We start from the raw sequence: 24,513 nt of genomic DNA on the forward strand, positions 1-24,513 counted from the left end.
GCACTTAAAGCGGATAGATTTTCTTGTGCAATTTCAAGAAAACTTTGTAGCGCGTACGGTTTTGTAAATGAAAACATGCTCTGTAAACGAGCACACATAGACCGTCGCATAGTTTTTAACGCTCTACCATAAACGAAAGCGAAAGTTGAGCACTAGAAAAAAAGCCAAAGCAGCAAAATTGTGCAAAATTATACAAAGTTTTTCAATCTGTTGACTGTCAACCGTTTGACCTGAAATGTCTGATAATTTATCAGCTTTATTCTCAAGTCAGTTCTCAGTTACAAAAGATGAGAACACCACAGATGGCCAGCATCCAAGGTGAGGGTTTTTACTACAGTTTTAGTCACACTAGGAAATCGAGTTTTCAGAAGAAAAAAAACATCAGTCATCTACAGGATGTATTTGCAACAACAAGGGCGCTACATGAATCAAGTTCAAGTTCCCAAGACAATTAATTTATTAATAAATATTCCGGGCAGCATCCGGGCGTGTTCGAGGGTCCTTTTATTAATTAACATTGGAAACTTAAAACCAGACCCCCGCGCTCGATAGGATCGATCATCGGAACGGCTTGATGACGGATCGATATGTGATCGATGGATTACTTATCGATCCGGATAGGAGATCGATGGAAGATTCAGCCATTAAAAAGTCTTGAGTATCGATCCTTCGTTGATCCATTATCGAGCTAGTATTTCAATCGAGTATATCGATTCGTCATCGATCGTTAATCGATTCGTCATCGATCGTTCACGTGCGTTTGCGTAGGGTAAAATGGCGAAATGCGAAAATCGAATTTGGCAAAAAAAATTTGAAAAATGACCCTACAAGATTTGACTATATCTTTTTATTCCATGAAGAGATTACTTTCAAATAAAAAATGTATTAACAATGAATGGGTAAGCTTTCTAGAAATCCAAACATAAATTGTATAGCTTTTACCAAAAAATAGCACTTTAGGATCAGAAACAGTCAAAAACCATTTTTTTCCAATTTTCTTCGAGTTACAGGAATTAATTCCTTGTTTGTTTTGATCTGAAATTTTCAGTAGGGGTGGCCATCATGGTTTCCTTGATCATATCAGGGGGGGCCGAGCCGGGGGTAAGAGAATTAAAGTTTCTAAGTAAAATCTTAATTATCACCCAAAAAAGTGCCTTTTTTATGTCCATATCTTTTAAATAGATTGTCCCAGCCTTATCCCTCGTTCAGTAAAGCTTCCTATACCTTTTGTCCTTCAGAAAAACCAAAAATATTGGCCTTAATTGCTTGCTTTCAGTTCCTGTAGCCAGTAGTGTGACCCCCTGTATTTCTCTTTTTGACCCCCTGTATTTCACGCGGGTTTTTTAATAGAAAAGTCACATGACTCAAATCCCGCAGTCTTATTGGACTAGAGAAAGCGAAAGTGAAATCGCGCGATCTGATTGGATGAAAAAAGACCGCGGGAGCTGGAAACGAATGGAACTCTCTAGAATTCTCATTTTAAATTCAAGATGGCGGCGAGAAAAGAACGTCTTTTGCTTTGGACGAAAGGTTGTAAATTCTGGTTGATTTTAAGGTTTTATCTTATCTTATCTCATTTACTTTAATTAGTAGAGGCTTCTTCAATGTTTGGGGAAGGTAAGTCTGTAAAAGTTATTTGTTTTTCGGTGGAAAAAAGTGTTTAAAAAAGCATTTTTTGTGCTCAAGGTATATTTTTCTTCGCAAATTTTTGTCTTCAATCTTAAATAGATGAACGAGTATTTGACTGATGCTTATGATTTTTCCATAGAACATAGTAAAACTATTCAGGAACTTAGACCTTTTTACAGAATTTCAAAAAATCTGTTAGTTCTGGAGATATATTGAAAAGTTTAGACATGGGTAGTTTGCGTTCGTGTTTCGCGTTCCCAAACCAAACGCACGTGCGTTAATCGATTCGTCATCGATCGTTAATCGATTCGTCATCGATCGTTAATCGATTCGTCATCGATCGTTAATCGATTCGTCATCGATCGTTAATCGATTCGTCATCGATCCGTCATCGATCGTTAATCGAGTATGCATCTGTAATTTGACCAATATTGAACTTATTGAACTGCAAAATTTACCAATATCTCAAGTTTGATCTCATTTTATCTTGAGTCTCTTCCATTTGTTTTTGTGTCTATTCTGGTTTCTTTTAAGTGCATTTTTCAGTATTTTCAGTGAAAACCAGGTTTTCTGCATAATTTATGATAATTTATTTGTATTTTCTAGTTTATATCAATTTTAGTTTGATAGCCAACTTGGTTCATCATATTTACATTTCCTAGCTATTTTTCATAATTTTAGTATTTATGGCCAACTTGGTTTAGATTTTCTATAAATATGGCAGCTTGTCCACTTTCCTTCAGAGTTCAGTTGACATGTAGCACTCAGAGAGTCAACACCTCAGGACTTAGTCATTTTCTCAACATAAATTTCAAATAAACATAAGTCAATCAATGATAGTCTTCAAATCATTTTGACATTTTGGATTCTCCTTCACAGTTCTTTCACTCTGGCAAGCTGGTAAGCATTATTTATTATTTACTATTCAATATATTTCCTCTTGTTTACTTTAATGTATCCTCTCTTGTATGTATGATACCCTAGTCTCATATACTCTAGACTTTGTTTGATATAGACTTAGTCTTAGAATTTATTCATTTTTGTTTTTTCATATAAACTAATTTTGGATCTTTGTATCTATTTAGTTTGAATCCTTGATTACAAATATACGTCAGTACGAGAATCCTCAGTGGTGAACTCCATGCAACATTCAAACAGCAAGAGATCACGCAAGAGAATTGATTACAGATTACTCCATCATACCGGGCAGGTACGTGAAAAGACACAACTTATCAATGATCATGTAAGTGACAGTTATTCATCCCCTGATACTACCGCCCAATTCGAACAACCTATAGTCGCTCCACATAACCGATCGGACGTCTGCTACAACGTCACGAGGAATTGTACCACTTCAAATTCCGAACTTAACGCAAACTCACAATACAATTTGATCTTTCAAAATATTCCGATGGATGATCAATCTTCAGAGTCAGAGGATTCAAAGATGGATGCTCGGTTAGGACATGACCCTCATGAACAAGCATTCCATTATGAACCCCCACCCCAAGATAGCGTTTCATCATCTCATCATAACCTTTCGTTGTCTCAACATGGTATCGCTTCGCTTCAACATAACGCCCCACCGCCTCAACATGATGTTCTGTTGTTTAACCATGATGTTCTATCGTTTGAACATGACGCTCTGCTACTTGAACATGACGCTCCGCCGCCTGAACATGACGCTCCGCCGCCTGAACATGACGCTCCGCCGCCTGAACATGACGCTCCGCCGCCTGAACATGACGCTCCGCCGCCTGAACATGACGCTCCGCCGCCTGAACACGACGCTCCGCTGCCTGAACAAGACATTTCTACGTCTCATCATGGCGCTTCAACGTCTCATCATGGCGCTTCAACGTCTCATCATGGCGCTTCAACGTCTCATCATGGCGCTTCAACGTCTCATCATGGCGCTTCAACGTCTCAACATGGCGCTTCAACGTCTCATCATGGCGCTTCAACGTCTCATCATGGCACTTCAATGTCTCATCAAGGTGCTCCTACGTTTAATCATGGCGCTCCAACGTTTCATCATGACGCTCCTACGTCTCATCAAGGCGCTCCTTCGTTTCATCAAGGCGCTCCTTCGTTTCATCAAGGCGCTCCTTCGTTTCATCAAGGCGCTCCTACGTCTCATCAAGGTGCTCCAATATATCATCAAGGCGCTCCAACTTCTCATCAAGGTGCTCCAACATATCATCAAGGCGCTCCAACATATCATCAAGGTGCTCCTGCGTATCATCAAGGTGCTCCAACATATCATCAAGGTGCTCCTACGTCTCATCATGGCGCTTCTACGTCTCATCATGGCGCTCCTACGTCTCATCAAGGTGCTCCAATGTTTCATCAAGGTGCTCCAATGTATCATCAAGGTGCTCCAATGTTTCATCAAGGTGCTCCAATGTTTCATCAAGGTGCTCCTACGTCTCATCAAGGCGCTCCTTCATCTCATCATGGCGCTCCAATGTATCATCATGGTGCTCCAATGTTTCATCATGGCGCTCCTATGTCTCATCATGGCGCTCCTGCGTATCATCAAGGTGTTCCCATGTTGTATCAAAGCAATCCATGGTCCCATCATGGTTGGTCACACACCTACCCTTTGACCTCACAACTCAACGCTCCAACGTCACCCATCAATGGTCAGACCTCACCCATCAATGGTCAGACTTCACCCATCAATGGTCAGACTTCACCCATCAATGGTCAGACTTCACCCATCAATGGTCAGACTTCACCCATCAATGGTCAGACTTCACATATCAATGGTCAGACTTCACATATCAATGGTCAGACTTCACGTATCAATGGTCAGACTTCACGTATCAATGGTCAGACTTCACCCATCAATGGTCAGACTTCACGTATCAATGGTCAGACTTCACGTATCAATGGTCAGACTTCACGTATCAATGGTCAGACTTCACGTATCAATGGTCAGACTTCACGTATCAATGGTCAGACTTCACACATCAATGGTCAGACTTCACACATCAATGGTCAGACTTCACACATCAATGGTCAGACTTCACACATCAATGGTCAGACTTCACACATCAATGGTCCGACTTCACCCATCAATGGCCCGACTTCACCCATCAATGGCCCGACTTCACCCATCAATGGCCCGACTTCACCCATCAATGGTCAGACTTCACACATCACTCCTGTTTTGGTTAATCAATCATCAGGATTTCATGGTCACACTTCAATCAATTCCACCAATCATCACAGAACCAAACTTATCAACCAGACTTCTTCTACACCAATCACCAGAATTTCTACTCCAACCCTCAACAAAAGAACACCAGTCGAAATGGAAAGGGTAAAGCAATTGAACATAGAGCAGTGTGTTATTGCAAACGATCTTGAAGACATGGTTGTGGAAAGTGACATTGAGGAACTTACTCTTACAGAGGCTGAACTATTGACATCCAAAACTGAATCACTTCGTACTCGATTTCGCACAATCCATACAGAATTGCAGCTAACACTTGGAGATAACAACTACCTTGAAATCTTCTCAACAAGGTTTAACGAAACTTCAGATTCATTCAGAGAAATCATACAAAAGATCAAGATTCATATGAGAATTCTGCGACGCGACAGAGAAGTAGAAGATTGTGAATTACAGAAGATCCAGTTGGATTCCCACAAGTTCCTGATGACTGAAATCAAAACTTCCATCCCAACATTACGCACCATCTTCAGCCAAGATCCGACCAACTTCAGCTACGATGAATTGGTCAATGCAAAATCAAACTTGAACCACTACACAAAGAAGCTGGATCACATGGCCCTCCAAGTCAAAGAAATGTTGGTCAACTCACACAAAGCAGACCACAGTGAAGTTGATGGAATCATCCAATCATATCATGAAGTCTGTGCACTCAAGAACAAATACGTTACAACCATTGAACATGAAGCATCAACCAATGAAGTACTCAAGCAACAGAAATTTCAATCATCGAAATTGAATATCAAGCTTCAAAAGTTCAAAGGGTATGAATCTGATATTGATATTTACACCTTCCAAAGCGACTTTGAGAAACTACACAAGAAGAATACACCATCATCAGTTCTCCCAGATCTTCTCACAAACAACTACCTTGACGGTCCAGCCTTGAGTCTTGTCAAAGGAATTGATAAGATAGATGAAATATGGACACGTCTCAAATCCTCGTATGGAGATGCCAAATTACTCCTTTCAAAGAAGTTGGCTCAACTCACTCAGTCAAATCGGATGTGGAGGACTCGTGATCCTGAGAAGTTGATCGAGTCAATCAGTAAAATCCTCAACATCATCAAAGACGTTATCAAGTTGGCAAAGCAACACAACATTGAATGTAATCTCTACTACGGCAACGCCATCAAAGACATCTATGCGTTACTCGATGACAAACGGCAAACAAAATGGTTTGAATCTATTGATGGAAGACATCTTGACGATGCTGACATCTGGAAAGAATTCATCACCTTCCTCGAGAAAGAGTTATCAATTCAACAAATGAAGTTGCTTCACTGCACCAATGATTCTAAACCAGTCCCTCCTCGAAATCCTTCCTCATCACACCACTCTGGTAGACAAGATGATCAAACTCAAAGTCCTGGCAACAACAAAGATGCATGTTTCATTTGTGGTGAAGAAGGACATAACAAGACAAATGGCCCTAAAGGTTCAAAGATCATTCAGTACTACTCATGTCGAGTATTCGTGGAGATGACACCATCACAACGATTTAATGCCCTAAAGAAGAAAGGATATTGCTGGCAATGCTTGTATCCTGGTGCACTTCGATCAAATGAGAAACACAAAGAAGGTCGATGTCAAAATCACTTCATCTGCAAACATCAATCACATGATAACTTCCCTACAAAGAAGCATGTCCTCGTATGTCAAGATCATGCATCCAACAGTCAGAATGAAGATACTCTTCAAACGTACAAGGACAGATACATCAATCGACAATCAAATGTATCACCCTTCTCGAAGGACATAAAGCTGGTCTTCTTCACCACATTCAACTCGCTGAAGAACCTTAATCCTGATCCAGAAGTTGACAACAATGCCATTTACATTTTGCAGACAATTGAAGTTGACGGTCAAAGGTATACAATATTCTTCGATCTAGGATGTAGCGATATGGTCATCACTGAAAAAGCTGTCAAGAAACTGGGCAAACGTGCCTCATTGGAGGAGTTGGAAAGATTTCAACAATCAGCTCTGGAGGTTACAAAATCCTTCTACCACTCTTCAATGGTCAGGACGCCACCATCAGAGGCCTTTGTCTCAAACAAATAACTTCCAAATTCCCAGTTCACTCACTCAAAGAAGTTAAGCATGACATATCAAAGGCTTACAAGGAAGATGGATTTGACCCAACCAACCTACCATCTTTGCCTGCCTCAATTGGGGGAGAGGTAGACATAATGCTTGGCATCAAATACAAGAGATATCATCCCAAGGAAATCTATCAATTACCATCTGGACTTACAATCTTTGAGTCCTTGTTCAAGAGTGCAGATGGCGGAAGAGGAGTTGTTGGTGGACCACATCGAGCTTTCAACAAGATCAACAACAGTCACATTGCCAATCAAGAGATGACTTCATTCATTGTAGACCGTCATCAGATCCTACGCTCAAACATCAATCCTGACACTGATCTCCTTCATATGAAAGTTCCCAAAGACCATTATCAAAATCTAATGTTGGACATACCCAACCATTCAAATGCACTTGTTTCACGCAACCAAAAGATCTTTGAGCAAGCAGAGAACGCTGGTAGTGAAATCACCTACCGATGTATCAACTGCCGAGATTGCAAAGACTGCAAAAATAATGCATCAACAGAATCGATCAGCATCAGAGAGGAAATTGAGCAACAAATCATCAACCGATCCGTCACCATTGACATTGCCAACAGAACCTCATATGCTCATCTGCCATTGCTCCACAAACCAGAAGTCAAACTTTCAAACAACAAACACAAAGCATTGAAAGTTTATTATCAGCAACTGAAGAAGCTTGACAACAATCCAAGTGACAAGGCTGATGTTCTCTTATCAGAAAAGAAGATGCATACATTGGGTTTCGTAGATTACGTTGAAAATATGACACCCTCCCAACAGAATTTATTGAATGACAGTGAAATTGTGAACTACATCCCATGGCGAGCAGTTTGGAAACCAAATTCTTTATCCACGCCTTGTCGTGTGGTATTTGATGCCTCCCAACCAACCAACAGCGGATACAGCCTTAATGACATCTTAGCAAAGGGTACAAACAATATGAATTCACTCATTGAGTTATTGATCAGATGGACATCACACCAAACTGTATTTCATACTGATGTTCGCAAGATGTACAACTCTGTCAAGTTAGTCGAAAGTCATTGGTGCCTGCAAAGATACATTTGGGAAGAGAATTTGGACAGAACAAGAATCCCAAAGGAAAAGATCATCAAAACTCTAATTTATGGAGTCAAATCCTCTGGTAACCAATCAGAACGTGCCCTCAGGGAGACAGCACGTTTATCAAAAGACGAGTATCCTGATGCTTACGAAGTCATAACCAAAGATGTGTATGTTGACGATTGTTTATCAGGTGCTGAATCAATGTCAGCAGCAATCAAATTGGCAGATGGCCTGGAAGTTGTAGTCAATAGAGGTGGTTTTGCATTGAAGGGAGTCACTTTTTCCAAACAAACACCTGACAAGGATCTCTCTGCCGATGGTGAAAGCATCAGTGTGGCTGGTATGAAATGGTTCCCACTACAAGATGAAGTATCCTTGGATGTCAGTGAACTTAACTTTGCAACAAAAGTTAGGGGGAAGAAACCAATGTCAATCAAGGATATCCCAAAGAACCTAACTAGAAGACAATGTGTATCAAAGGTGGCAGAATTGTATGACATCACAGGAAAGATAACACCCATCACAGCAGGTATGAAACTGGACCTACACAAACTTGTGGATAGAGGTCTTGGATGGGATGACAGAATTCCAGATGATTTCAAACCAATTTGGGAGTCCCATTTCGCTATGATGGAAGAAATTTCAAATGTGAGGTACAGAAGAGCTTGCATTCCAGAAGATGCTGCAAGCCTTGAACTAGATACAATCGACACTGGTGATGCATCCAAGCATATTGCATGTGTTGCAATATATGCACGATTCAAAGAAAGTCTGGTGGATATTCAAGTCAACTGGTTTTCTCGAGATCAAGGCTCGTACCAGTGGCACCACACAACCTCGAGCTGAACTATATGCTGCAACTCTGAACGCCCATACTGGTGAAGTTGTGAGAAGAGCATTTCAAAAACATCATCAATCTTCACTAAAGCTAACAGACAGCCAAATTGTGCTTTTCTGGCTTCATAGTGACAAACAATTGAAACCCTATGTTCGCAACCGTGTCAACGAAGTTCATCGCTTCACAAATCCTGATGACTGGAGGTTTGTCAAAAGTCAAGACATGATTGCTGATATCGGGACAAGAAAAGGTGTATCCTTGAATGAAATTTGTCAAGATTCAAAATGGTTCAATGGTTTTCCATGGATGAAAGAATCAGTGGAAACCTTCCCAACCAAGACTGTTAATCAAATCAAGCTCAATCAGGATGAAGTCAAGGATATTGAGAGAGAGCAAATTATATCAACAATCAGTCCACAGAGCATGTTGTCAATGTCATACTTGTCAGAAGCTCAAACTTGCCATTTGTCATCATCAGCACAATCAATATCTGATCGATACAGTTTTTCAAAGTACATCATTGATCCTAACAAATATGGTTGGAAGAAAGCCACTTCAACTCTTGCTCTTGTGATCAAATTCCTGAAACTCAAGTCGTGTCTACCAAAACCATCTTCAAAGGATAACAACACGTTGGCACAGGAATATTTCTTTATGAAAGCAACCCAAGAAGTGAAGAAATTTACACCATCAAAGAGATTGGCAAACATTTCATCTGAGAAAAATGGAATTCTTTACTACAACGAACGTATCCTTCCAATCGAAAAAATCACATCAACTGGAAAGCTCACCAATGCAATGTTTGACTTGTCCTCGTCAACCTTCATTGTCCCAGTTGTCGACAGATATTCGCCAATCGCTTACAGTATTGTTAACTTCATTCACTGGCACCACCCGGTGGCTAAACACAAAGGAGTGGAAACAGTGTATCGCTACGTTCTACAGATCGCATATATCATCGATGGACGAGATCTAATTCGTACTATTAGAAGGAATTGTCAAAGATGCCGCTACCTGGCCAAGAAAGCAATCAACGTTGAAATGGGTCCAGTATCCCAACACAGTCTCAATATTGCACCACCATTTTATTCAACTCAAGTGGATCTATGTGGTCCATTCAGTGCATATTCAAGTTTCAATAAGCGAAAGAGTATAAAGATTTGGTTGGTGGTTTTTTGTTGTACAACAACATCAGCAACAAAATACATGTTATGGATGACTACAGTACACCATCATTCATCCTATCGGTTATCAGATTTTCAAGCAACGTTGGCTATCCCAAGTATTTGTTGCCAGATGAAGGCAGTCAATTAGTCAAAGGATGTGATTCTCTCCGACTCAACTTTAAGGATCTTCAAAACCAACTTCATCGCGACACAATGATCGAATTTGAAGTATGTCCAGTTTCAGGTCATTTCATGCACGGAAAGGTAGAAAGGAAGATTCAAGAAATAAAGAAATCAATCGAGATGAATTTCCACAACCATAAGCTTTTCTTAATGCAATGGGAAACTGTTGCAGCACAAGTTGGAAATACAATCAATGACATGCCACTTGCTCTTGCTGGACAGACTGATTACGAGATATCTGATGTCTTAACACCAAATCGTCTGCTACTGGGCAGAAATAACGAGAGAAGTCCAACCTTTCCTGTTGATGTTAGCACAAAACCTGATAAATTCATCAGGTTGAATCAAGAGATATTTCAAGCGTGGTTCGAAACATGGCTCGTTGTCCATGTGCCACGGCTAATGCATCGACCAAAATGGTTCAAGAACGAATACGACATCAAAACCGGAGACATTGTCCTATTTGCAAAGCGTGAGAATGCACTCTCAAGCACATACCAATATGGAATGGTGAAAAGTGTCGATAAAAGTACAGATGGAAAGATTCGAAAGGTATTGGTGAAGTATCGAAATCATAGCGAAAATGTTGATCGTGAAACGTTTCGTGCAACTCGTGGCTTGATCATGATTCACCCGTATGATGAATTGAGTATAAGTGAAGAATTGGCATTTGCTGGTTGTATTAATGAATAAATTTTGCATCGTGTCTTTGGGCAGTGTAATTTGACCAATATTGAACTTATTGAACTGCAAAATTTACCAATATCTCAAGTTTGATCTCATTTTATCTTGAGTCTCTTCCATTTGTTTTTTGTGTCTATTCTGGTTTCTTTTAAGTGCATTTTTCAGTATTTTCAGTGAAAACCAGGTTTTCTGCATAATTTATGATAATTTATTTGTATTTTCTAGTTTATATCAATTTTAGTTTGATAGCCAACTTGGTTCATCATATTTACATTTCCTAGCTATTTTTCATAATTTTAGTATTTATGGCCAACTTGGTTTAGATTTTCTATAAATATGGCAGCTTGTCCACTTTCCTTCAGAGTTCAGTTGACATGTAGCACTCAGAGAGTCAACACCTCAGGACTTAGTCATTTTCTCAACATAAATTTCAAATAAACATAAGTCAATCAATGATAGTCTTCAAATCATTTTGACATTTTGGATTCTCCTTCACAGTTCTTTCACTCTGGCAAGCTGGTAAGCATTATTTATTATTTACTATTCAATATATTTCCTCTTGTTTACTTTAATGTATCCTCTCTTGTATGTATGATACCCTAGTCTCATATACTCTAGACTTTGTTTGATATAGACTTAGTCTTAGAATTTATTCATTTTTGTTTTTTCATATAAACTAATTTTGGATCTTTGTATCTATTTAGTTTGAATCCTTGATTACAAATATACGTCAGTACGAGAATCCTCAGTGGTGAACTCCATGCAACAGCATCGATTATAAATCGATTATGCATTGATTATAAAATTAATTAGCGGGTTGGGGACGCTTATTATATTAGGTACCCGAGAGTACCATATCGGCCATTTTTAAGCCGGGCCCCTCCGCTTTTTTAAGTTCGGAGCTAGGGCTCAGGCGAAATTCCGTAATCTAAACCTTCCAGCAGATGTTGAAAGTTTCCCCGACCTTTTCCCAGAGCTTGCTTAGCGTGTCGAAAGAAAATTTCTACATCGGGTGCCAGATAAGTACCGATAAGTAAATCCGGTTTGACGCCATTAGATCGATATGGATCGATTAATCAATATAAAAAAACGGTCGATATTTTGATTGGATCGATAGAGGTGTCGATAGGTAATCGATAGGTGTCGATAGGTGTCGATAGGTAATCGATAGCGAGAAAGATCGATTAATATTAGAGCTCGATTTTTAGAAAGAGTCGATAGGGTCGATAAAAGATCGATGATAGATCGATGATAGATCGATGATAGATCGATAACTAATCATAAGCTTAAAAAAATCTTGAGTATCGATCCTCTATCGATCTCCTATCCGGATCGATAAGTAATCCATCGATCACATATCGATGATCGATCCAATCGAGCGCGGGGGTCTGGTTAAAATGAGACAAATGACACCGATTGCAAACGTGCAGCAGCCAGAATATCAACGCACCAAATTTTGTCATTCAATTCCCGAGACAGCCTTCAATTTTTAAGGCCCTGGTTATACATTAAAGTAGAAATAATTCCGCACACGTAAATGGGTCAGCAACTGGTACCTACAAATAGTCTTTTTGGCCAGGGGCCACCTACTGAGCTAGGGGGGGACCTAATTTTTTACATAATGAACTGGGGGCTAAATCCTGATTGAGTATAATGAACTGGGGGCTAAATCCTGATTGAGTACATTTTTTCAAAATTTGTGTGTTTGCAAAAACTTTCTTTAAAAAAGATGAATTTATTCGAATGAAATCATTGCATTGCATTTGCTAGCACAATGCGCTGCACACAGCTATCGTTGTTGGATGATTCAAATGAAGATGTTGCATTGAAATTCGAATCATCATTGTGATTTCAAAATGTAAACAAAAATAAAAATCTTTTACAGAAAAAAGTTTTCGCATTATGAATGATAATTTAACACTCTTTATTTTTTTTCAGAAATGTTAGTAGTAATTAAGATATGTAACAAAAATATTTGATAAATATCAATACTCTGCTATCAACACGGTGGCTCAATTCTGAAAAGTTTAGTCTCTTACACTGCTTAGAATAGATAATAACTGTCTGGCAAGGGATTTGCAACCCAACTTACAGTTAGTCACACTAGCGTCCCGCCAAAATGCATATCAAAGATTAATGCTGCGAAAGCGCTATATCGTTTTCTTGATTCTCAAGCAAAAAAATGTGCCGCAAAACTTCTAAAGGGATTCATGAAAAAATAACCCAGCGCTTTTTAATGAAATTAACATGTTCAAAAACTTTGAGAAATTGCCTAAAATTTGAGCCATAGATGAAAAAATTTGAGCCAAGCCAACCTTGAAAAATAATTTGAAGATCAACTTCCCAAGAAAAAGATCTACGGGGGAGACGGAACCCACCTAGATCCGCGCACCGCCGGATAGGCTATCTCCCGGAAATTTTGCCGGACCTCAAACAATGACCCATTTACATGTGCGTAATTGTTTTACTTTAGCGTATAAACAAGACCTTAAAAATCGAAGCGCTGTCTCGGGAATTGAATGACAAATTTTGGCTGGTTGATTTTGGCTGCTGCACGTTTTATTTTGTTTCTAACTTTCAAGTTTTAATTAATATTGTCTTGCAAACTTGATTCAGGTAACTCTCATCCTTGTTGTTGAAATGCATCCTGTAGTTGACTGATGTTGTTTTTTCTGAAAGCTTAATTTCCTAGTGTGACTAACTGACTTACAAAACCTTGAAACCTCTCGCAAACCTTTTTCCATAAAAAACTTTAGTGATAAACTTTATTTTCTTTTGTTTGCCTTTAAGTAGCTATTTTTAAAACTGTTGTATTTAATTACACTTGACAAAAAAGAAAGTTTTTCTAAAAGTATATCTACGATTTCAATTTTCAGCTTTTTTCGATTTTTGAACTTTTAGGGGCCACCTAGAATATTTTTCCAATAGGGGCCACCTAAATCCTAGGGGGCACCTAAATTCTTAGGGGGGACCTAGGACCTGCTTATAAGCCATGACACTGTACTGTGACCTCCGACCAAAAATGGCACATGTAATTATAAACAAAGTCAAAATGCCGCGAATGCGATAGAAATCACTCGCAAAACATTGGAAATAATGAAATTTTTGAACGAGGGAGAAAAAAAGTCCGACAAATTTACCGACTCACTGACTCAATTCTACTCAATTTTTAAGAGTCTGTCAGGCGACGCGAAATGAAGATATTTGTGATTGCTCCTAAGGTCCTGCAAAATTTCCAGGAAATAGCCTATCCGGTGGCTCGCGGATCTAGGTGGGTACCGTCTTCCCCATAGATCTTTTTCTTGGGAAGTTGATCTTCAAATTAGTTTTCAAGTTTGGCTTGGCTCAATTATTTTTTTCTATTGCTCAAATTTTAGGCAATTTCTCATAGTTTTTGAAAATATTAATTTCATTAAAAAGCGCCGCGGTTATTTTTTTGATGAACCCCTTTAGAAGCTTTGCGGCACATTTTTTTGCTTGCAAGTAAAGTAAACGATATAGCGCTTTCGCAGCATTAATCTTTGATACACATTTCGATGGGACGCTAGTGTGACTAAATGTTATTATATGATGATAAAGTACAAACAGTTCTGGATCAACTCTGGTTTCAAAGATAGTAAAAATTCTATAAAGTGCATGCAAGAGAGCTTATACCCCAGAAACAAACAACTGTTTAATATGTTTGCAGGAGAGATTTGAGATTGCTACCTATCCGGTTCAGAACTTGTTAGATAAGTGAACTGAAGTCATCGCCAAATGCCGTCCCAGACAGAAATTTTTCCTTGAGACTCTCAAATGAATTTTATTTTGAATTGACGTCAGAAAAATAGGGAATGTCCGCATAGAAGCTTCTACACTTTGCTACGCAAGATTTTCAAAACAGTGCTAATTTAATTATTACATCAAAATGTTGTTTTTTATATTACAGGCTTTGTGAATTCAAAGAACGACCAATAAATGCTGGTAGCCAATCTAAAAGAAGGAAAGATTATTTGGAAAGACAAAAAAGGTTGGTGTAAAATGCAATGGTTCCAATAACCTACTTCTTTAAAATAACAAAATATGACTTTTCATAATTTTAAGTGCCTTTAAGGCTAGGGACACTAGAAGTTGGTGCAATGGAGTGCAATGCAACATGCTCCATCCCACCAAAACAAGAAAAAAAGTGCGTGTCCCATGGTTTCTTTTGCTGTTTCATGGGACAGAAAGTGATGGAAATACCCAAAAGACACGCTGATTTTGTCCCAGGGATAAAACTGAGAGACACACAAATGTTACTAAAAGTGATGTTGATTTAATGATAGAAAGAAAAATGGGCTGGAGACACGAAAAAGCGTTTCAGGTTGGTGAGTGGGATGGGTGAAAACTTCTTGTGTATTCCCAAACCTTTATGATACGGAAATATCATACCGTACATCCTGTGCCCAAGTTCAGGAGTTGCCATAAAGCCATTATGGTAATAACCGGGAGGGCACATTACTATACATATGATACGGAAATAAATATCAATGTCAAATGTTTTATGATTTTCATCATTCTTTAGTAAAAGGTATGATGCGAGGAATTATGCGAGGAAACTTGCAGAAGGTGACTTGGATGAAGATGATGCCAACGAAATTGGAATGGAAATCTCCGCGGAAAAGGTTTCTTGTTTCCTATTTCATATATGGAAGCTTCTCTTCTCTACTGTACTGCTCCCTTTGGAATTAGTCCAGGGACAGTCTATGGTTTCTTAATGAAGTTAAAAAGGGATACACCACTTTAGTGACGGTACGTCATATTATTATCAATAAGTGGCTCCGTTTTTCAATTACACACTAAGGGGGCACTAAGGTTCTCAATTTTAAAAGGAATTTGATTAGAAGATTAATTTATCTTTTTGATGTTTTTATAGGATGAAAAAGCCAAGGAAAAGAAAAGTAAAGTGTTCCGTCCATACAGAAATCAAGTAAGTTTTCAAGCGCCTCGTTCTTTTTCTTGTATTAATAATTTCTATTTTTGAAAAGATTCACCCAATTGCAGTTAGTAGCTTGTAGTCAATTAAAATCCGAACTACTACTACTAGCAACTTTATGCAGTTTACGACCACGAACAGCCAATTCCCGCCTCTGTCGTAAGAAATGCGCCATATATAATCTTGTTACACTTTTTTTATAGTGGAGAACACATATTCAACAGCCAATGAACAAATAGAATTTTAAAATACAAAGTAGTTGTTCAACAAAATTACATTTCCCAAATTTCAAGACTTTCCAAAACAATTAAGTAGAACATCTTCTAATTATTTTTCATTGCTTTCTTCAAAGTTGATGTTATCAGAATGGGTGGTGGACCCACCGACAGACCTGGTGAACGACTGGACCATGGTTGTTTGTCCCACTGGAAAACGTGTTCTCGTTGTTGCGCACAAGGTAACCAATAGATTCTCTATATAATCTGCTTCAGAAACAAACAAAAAAGCTTTTGATAGAATCTGAAAGATTGCGGTTTTGTGCTCACTGAAAAGATTTTCAGTTGGGTATTATCAGATATTAAGAAAGATTACCCAGTCAAAAGACGAACAGTATTTTCTCACACTGTTGATGCTCTAAAATTCTAAGAAAATGAAAATTGCAAATTCCTTTTTGCAGCTCTGTTTTGTCTCTGTTTGTCTTTTTAGATAAAACATATAGAAAGCTAGTCTCAGATTGCTCCGCTTTCGGCGCTAAATCTAAATGCAAATATGGTATAAAGAATAGACAAACATTACAAGATAAGTGTCTTTTTGTTGCTGATGTACTCTGCTTCACTACCGTCCAACAATTCTAAGTGATTCGGGCTCACTAAACGCACTTGGGTACTGAACCTCAAATTATTTTTTCCAGGGTCAGACGTCAATGTATGCGAAGAACGGTTTTATGCTGAAGAAATTTCCTTCTCTACTGCCCGGTGGTCATCGTGCAAATCAAATACAAGGTTAAAACTGTAATCATTGTTTTCAATTCTGCATTATGAGAAGATCAATATGATAGATTATATGTTGTTTTTTTATAAGCATTGCACTTATAAGCATATCTAGGCTCAGATATGGGGAAAAATTAAGCATATGGCAAGCATTACTTGAGCCTACGAAAAAAAATTTTTTCCTGATTTTGGCTTTTTTTGGCTGGAATTTTACGGATTTTCAGTATTTCCCTAAATTTATGCTTTAGATTTAAGCATCCCCTCAAGCATTTTTCAGCCTTATTAAGCTTTCGACTTAAGCATCTCTGAGCCTGTTTTCGGATTTTTGTATGCTTATAAAAAAAAAACATGTATTATATGTTGTTTTTTTATAAGCAAGTGTCTGCCCCTATGCCATGCTCGCATTATGCTTACTATTCTATTGTTCTGATCCTACATATGCTTATAAACGTTATGCTTATAAAAGAAGAAACATGTATGAGTTCATTTGGTTGGTACCTTACACCAGAATCTTCGCTGAAAAATGTAGCAAAGCAAACGTAGCATGGTGTCAAACAAAAGATTTTTCAAATCATAAAAAAAATTACAATTGACGCTCTCTAATTCGACGTTCTACTATTCGATAGGCTCTCTTATTCGAATAAATTTTTTCGTACTCTTGAAGATCGAATTAGAGGTGGATACAGGAGCGCTTGCATACCTTTTTCCATAATAATTATTATTCATAGGTAATAAGTAGGTTTTTAAAACTCCTCGTTTCCAGGATTCCATTCCACTATTTTGGATTGTGTTTATGACGAAGCGAATGGTTGTTTATTTGTGCTGGATATGATGTGTTTCAGAGGATATCCTCTCTACGATTGTGAGGTAAAACTCTTTCTTCTCAATCTTCAAATATGCATATTATATTGGCTTCTTTTTCTCATTACTTTGTGGGTGATACTACCGAGTTTATGTATGTGTGTTTTTCTGCGACGGAGACGGTAAGGTTCTAATTTGACTAGATCATGACCAACTGAGGACAACGGTAAATCAGCACTTTTACCGTCCTCGATTTTGAGGGTCAGAACTGCGGGTTATTCCAAATCGCTTCAGTCACTTTACCGTCCTCAAAAGTGCAAATACATAAACTCACTGCTGATAAGGAGAGATGGCCGAGTGGTTCAAAGCAGGAGAGTATTCGTTGTTCGAATCCCTACTCCTTGAATAGCCGAACTAGCTTCCCGTAGACTGTAGACTATCGAGAGACTGTAGACTATCGAGAGACTGTAGACTATCCCGTAGACTGTAGACTATCGAGAGACTGTAGACTATTCCGTAGACTGTAGACTATCGAGAGACTGTAGACTATCCCGTAGACTGTAGACTATCGAGAGATTGTAGACTATCCCGTAGACTTTAGACTATCGAGAGACTATAGACTATCCCGTAGACTGTAGACTATCGAGAGACTGTAGACTATCCCGTAGACTGTAGACTATCCCGTAGACTGTAGACTATCGAGAGACTGTAGACTATCCCGTAGACTGTAGACTATCGAGAGACTGTCTAAAAGTCTTGGTTATCCGCGTAAAATATCGACTCTATCTATAAAACCATGTCTTTTCTCTCTATCTTTGTTTATTTTGTTGCATTCTTATTTCTTGCTCTTCTTTCTTTCAGACCAGTTTTCGATTCTTTTGGATTCAAACGAAATTATTCAACGAAAGTGAAAATGACATCCAGAACATCTCCAGATACAATAAGGTAACTTCCATTGTAATCCTGTTCTGTATTCGTCACGTTTAATGAACAATTTAAAGGTTTTGTTCTTAAAGAAAGAGTGATATCGTTTGCTTACTCATCAATTTTAATTTACAAGCTTTTTCACACATTGACACAGATGTAGAGTATGACTGGTCTGAAAAAGGAATTAAGAAAAAAAGGCAGACACTGTCCTGATGTCAAATATGTGTCTGATATGAAATATGTGTCTGATATGAAACGGAAACAAAACAAACCTTAAAAGCATAAATATAAGAAAAGTCTTCTATAATAATAGCATCAAAATTCTTGAAATGTCTTTTTTGAGCCTTAAAGTAATTATCATATCAAAGTCCTAGGTTTTTAAGCTTAGGTTTGCGGAAGGGACCCAATTTTTTCCACAAATGAAAATACGATGTATACATCCTACTTCTTCTTTGGTTACAATTTTTCAGTTCAAGTTTATTCCATGTCCAAGTGTGAAATGTGAAGAGGCTTCGATTATTGACATGGTCACAGCTATGCACGAATTCCAGGTATTATTATTATTATTTCTAAGCGCAATTCATAACCAAAATACGTGATGGGAAAGGCATTAAAATTAAAGACCATATGGAAAGTTCCCAACCTCCAAATTAAATATTAACGAATTGCCCATTCCCCACGAGTCAAAAATTATGAATTCAAATCCAATTTTCAAAATTAGCAACAACAACTCGAACAATTGTTAACTTGATATCAAAAAACTTAGATGAGATACATGAAAAAGGGAAAGTGGAATTAAGAAAATGATAGCTGTACAATATAAGATTTAAATTTTTAATAAATAATTTGACAAAGGAAGACGATAAAAAATATTATTGTTGATTATATACAATGTGTTCCATGGTGAAGAAAAGGACCTTTAACAGAATGTGTTTTCGTTGGATCATTTGCGTGACTTTTTCCAGAATTGCATTGGAGTAGAAATTTGTCTATTGTTGGCTTGGTTACGTCGTTTTTCGACACCTTTGGTGTGTTCTCTATGGTCCATTTTTCGGTCACGGTTGTTACTCCGTCCGTCACATTTCTGTTGTCGGTTACCGTTCATTTCTCTGGCGCACATGTTCTTCTGTTCGGTCCAGGCCCCTTGCTTGTTGGTTCGATTCTTCACTATCTTCATCTTTCGTCCAAACGTTTTCCTTTCAGTCATTTTTCGGTCTCGGTTCAATTTCTCATCTACCATTTTTGATTTCTTGGAACTTTCTTTGCAAACTTGTTCTTCTAGTTTCCGTTTCTTTTGATTCTCGGTCGCTTCTTGACGAAGTGTGGAAATCATGTCACTAATTTCTTGAGGAATCTCTTCATCTGTAGCAGACGAACTAAGAGCACTTTTACCGGAGCAATCCAAGTATCCGGTAAGCTCTATCTCGTATATCTTCACGCTTGGAACGAGTTTTTCTTTTAAAGAAACACAATCCTCGTTTTGGCAGATTTGTACCGTTGGTTCCTTTAACTGTTCGGGAAGTTCTTCTCCACCACCAGGACCCTTTCGTTGGCATGATTTGGAGTCGTCAAACACAGACAGTTCACCGAAAGCAAACGACAAACGATCGATTTCAGGCGAAGGTTCTTTGTACACCGAATCTTGACTGTCGTTTATTTTCTCCAGAAATTCGAGGAATTGCTTCGGGTTATAATTCACCTGAGATTCAATAACCTTTGATTCTGTTGATTTATCCAACGAGGAGAACTTCTGAAATTTGTTTTTGTTCATGCGATGTTTTTTAAGGTCGTTGAGATAAGGGTGGTATATTTTTGCAGTCTGTTTCTTTGTCGAGAAGAAAGTTTGTAACTTGGGTTTCGAAAAATTCTTCAATTTGTTTTGAACGAGGGATGGAACATTGGAATGGCGATACATTCGATATTGAACCTGACCAATCATCAAACTCGTTGAGAAACCTTCTTCGCAATCAAAAAAGTCCATATTTTCACTGATCATCGCAAAATCAGCTGATCCGGAACTCATCAGGATATGGAGATTTTCCATTTTGAAAACCAATTTCTGAAATTCCAGCATTGACTGTAGATAACATGTTATCATTGGTTTGCTACAAACAACCATCTTGTATTTCCAATTTTCTTTCACAATATTATAACGATTCAATAACAATTCTCTTAGAGCGCACTTACTCTAAGCAAAAGAGAATTCAAATAATTTGAATGCAAACTTTCTTTAAAAATCGAAGTTGAGATATTGCTTCGAAAAGATATTTGACGTCAAAAAAAAATTTCGATATTGACGTCAATTGCTTATAAAAGTTTCGAACCCGAACGGTAAAAATTCTTTGTTCGAACTATAATGAAATTCGAATTATAGTAAGTTTTTTGAGGTGGTTTCCCCTTGACGGGGACTTGAAACAAGTTCGAACTATAGAAAGATTCCAATGAGCGGCAGTTTAATGTACTTAAGAGGAGGGTATGGATTGAAGCTAGACTGGGCCTCCTTGAAGATGAATTTTTTGCCCTAAGGAAGGTTATCTAAACGAAAAATTTTCTTTTCAGAAATACACGCTTTTTTTTTTATAAGAATGGTGTTTTTTCATTTCATCATGGATATTCTTCAATTTTTGGCGAAAATCATCCAAAAATATTCTTACGGTATTCTTAGGTTAAGATCGAAATTGGCAATCTACAGGTTAAAATGCATTAAAAATGGCATTCTTAGGTTCAGTTGCTAAATTCCACGATGGTGATATTCTTACCATATTCTTAATTTTTTGGCCATTTTCATCATGGACATTCTTATAAAGTGTATTCTTATATAAAAAAAGCGTGTAAGAGAAAATATTTCTCTGAGCGCGTTAATTTTTTCCCGTAAGTTACTCATTCGAATTTCCATGTAAACAAAACCTACCACTAGTTTTCGAAAATATGCCACTCGAGAATAAAGATACCGTCAAATCCAATCCGTCAAGCTAACTGCGCCGCTCTGCTAAAAAATAAATAGAAATTTTACTTTTTTCGTGTGTCAGAAAGATCGAGGCAGGCTCTTTACTAGGCTCCGGCTTGAAATTCATAGTTCTTTCATCTTTAAACAAATATCATGGAGAAAATAGTTTTAGAACTTTCCATCAAATTACCCCCCATTCCATCAAATTCTAAGTATCCATTTTAGGGCTTAAGCTCACAAGAAATTAACAAATTTCGAAACTAAGAATTTCCCTCGGGTTCCCAAAGGGTTTTAATATTCGAAAAAAGGGGCTGAAATTTGGTGAAAACCGACCATAAAGAATTTTATATGTAAGGGTCAATTATCACGCCACCCCTCCCTAAAGAAAAAAAGCCCGGCTAGCTGGTCACGTGATTTTCCTTTTCCTACTCTTTAGGTCGATGGTTTACTTTTTTACCACAATCAATGTCATTACACACCTGGCAGAACTCCGTTGGTTGGTTGGCTCAAACCCTTCATGTTACCAGAAATTCTAAACATACAACCTCCATCGAGTTATCTCGATTCCGATCAAAATATTGATTTCAATCGGACAATTCTAAAAGCGGCAAATGAAGATTTACAAAAAACTTCGAGTGATCGATCGATTTATAAATTGAAACTGAACTCATCGATAGCATCGAATGAATCGAAAAATGAATCGAATATGGAAACGTAGCAATGGAGTGTTTGATAGTATCGATTAATTCTAATCAATCCATTGATAGTGAAGCAGAAGAGGTGAATATTATTGCATGTTCAAATTGCTTTAACCAATGATTACCGAAGCTATAATGAGTGAAATGCTGAAAGTTCATTTACGAGTCGAACAAAAACAAAAGAATGAACAAATGTCTGAAAGAGTGAGGTTTTCGAGCGACATCCCGAAAAGTTTAGACTTTTAAGATATGTAATTTACTTTCTACCTACTTTCTCTACCACGACAACGTGATGAGTGTATGAGGAGCCTGGTGTTCGTTAGCAATCATTGAACTTCCAAAATTGTCGAGTCTTTCAGCATATAATTTTGGAAATCTACCTTACACAGAACCTTTTTATAACTGTATTTTTTAAATATATTTCTTTTGATTTTTAAGAATATTTATTTTACAAGAGGGATGAAAATTATCTGATAGTTCGATGGGTGGTGGATGGGTGGTGTCTAACAAATGTCTGTAATAATGTTAAAGTAAAACTTCCACGTCGCCTCGTTTCGACAGTCTTGCAGCAAAGAATTCGCTTCGCATTTCGTAATTTCAAGTTCAAAGCCTGACGAATCTTGCGGACGTAAAAAATATAGAATAAAGCATCAGACGAATAACCAGCACAATAGAAAATATTGAAAACTAAAGTCACCCATGTTGGTATATCATTGCCAGACATTTCCAGTCCAAAATAGATTAATATATAAACCAGATTAATCAAAGTCCAACATATCAGATATGAGAAAACAATCAATTTCGGTAGCAAGGTCACTTTCTTCATTCTACGTTTATATCTGGTCGATTGCGCGTGTAGTAAATCTCGACTCCGACGTTCTATTGTTTTGACAATCGAATAATAACAAGCAATGAACGATGTCAGAATCAAAACATCCGAGGATGGCCAGAAATACAACATTGTTACCAAACCGAAACGTTGAGGAGTTCTTTGCGTAAAATACAACACCATAGCAACGATTATTGAAACAGAGACATTAAAAACGAATACAAAATTAGTGACGTAATCGACTTTTCTCGATTCGTATCGGATATTTAATCGAACGAAAATTGCTCGATCAATTGTCATTGAAACTAAGATCAATGTTATCATGGTTCCAAAGAAACCCGTTACCATGACACTAACACCAAAAGTAACACTACCGTAATGTGCAACCAGGGGGTACACAATATCATGACATATTAAGACTAGTTCGGTGAAACTCAACCATAACAAATATCGTTTCTGTATTCTTTGCCACAGTGTTTTGAAATGGACAATAAATAATAAGTATATACCAAGTATGTGACAGACGAACGGTATAGAGTATGTTAAAATGAAAATTACAGTCTTCAAGTCACTGGTCATGTTTCTCGTGTGTGATCTATTCAAGTCTATATAAATTCTTTCGAGTATTCTTTGCTACCATTAAACGATAAAACTTTTTGGAAAGATTATATGACCTTCTCTCATTTGATTAAGTTCGTCTGTAGACAGACTTTGTACTATCTGTCTCTATCCAATAAATCAGCTATTGTGCATAGTAAGAAAATTCCAAAATGTCTGTCTGTCCAGCCAATTTGTCTTTTATTGATTTAATTACGCGATAACAAAAATTCAAAGTATTTCTGACTTCAATTACCCTTCCATTTTAAGTAAAGTTTAATACTATTCCCCGTGAAATAACTCCTGATCAGATTGCTTAGAGTTTTTTAATTCTCTAGTAAGTGTTTATGTTTATCTGTTCTTCGCAAAGTTCTTGAAACAGCAATGTTACAATTTTCTTCTGCAATATGTTAGATTCATAAACAAGCAAGCTGATAGCGATTGTTGATTGATACTAGTTATCCTCGTTGTTGAGTACCCATTACCCCATTATCTCTAATTAATTATATTAAACATTAATTTGTTGATTGATAGCTATATGCAAAGAGTACTTAACGAGCGGACAAATCTGTTTTGCTAAAATAAAAACAGACCATCATAGGCAGGAAATATTATATGAAATCGATATAATGGTTTCCTATGTGTTTGTCACAGAGGGGAATATTTTTATGTGGTTTTATTTTTTGATTATATCCAACAGGGAACTTTTAATTTATATATCCCATTTTGTTGATCAAGATATCGAATTGATTAAACTTTATCGCGACCATATTGAATAATAAATGTATAAAAGTCTATCTCAATACACCTTTTCGATTGTAGTCGCGCGGTCAGGCGCATGCCATTTTATTATT

At 37.6% G+C, this 24,513-nt stretch overlaps 1 protein-coding gene and 1 long non-coding RNA gene across 2 annotated transcripts; both read left to right on the top strand.

Moving 5' to 3' along the window:
• Positions 1-116: 116 nt before the first annotated feature.
• On the top strand, positions 117-22,691 carry LOC136811251 (snurportin-1-like). Its single transcript, XM_067067864.1, has 10 exons — positions 117-318; positions 14,846-14,926; positions 15,461-15,560; positions 15,812-15,865; positions 16,224-16,328; positions 16,782-16,872; positions 17,624-17,727; positions 18,523-18,606; positions 19,059-19,139; positions 21,972-22,691. The coding sequence occupies exons 1-10, from the start codon at positions 236-238 to the stop codon at positions 22,251-22,253; spliced, it is 1,065 nt and encodes a 354-aa protein (XP_066923965.1). The 5' UTR covers positions 117-235; the 3' UTR covers positions 22,254-22,691.
• LOC136811249 (uncharacterized) lies at positions 10,386-11,659 on the top strand. The gene is made up of 2 exons (XR_010847216.1): positions 10,386-11,436; positions 11,622-11,659. It is a non-coding gene; the product is annotated as an uncharacterized lncRNA (long non-coding RNA).
• Positions 22,692-24,513: the final 1,822 nt, after the last annotated feature.

The sequence above is a fragment of the Clytia hemisphaerica genome, unplaced genomic scaffold, assembly GCF_902728285.1.
Source record: "Clytia hemisphaerica strain Z4C2 unplaced genomic scaffold, Clytia hemisphaerica genome assembly, whole genome shotgun sequence".
Lineage (NCBI taxonomy): Eukaryota > Metazoa > Cnidaria > Hydrozoa > Leptothecata > Clytiidae > Clytia > Clytia hemisphaerica.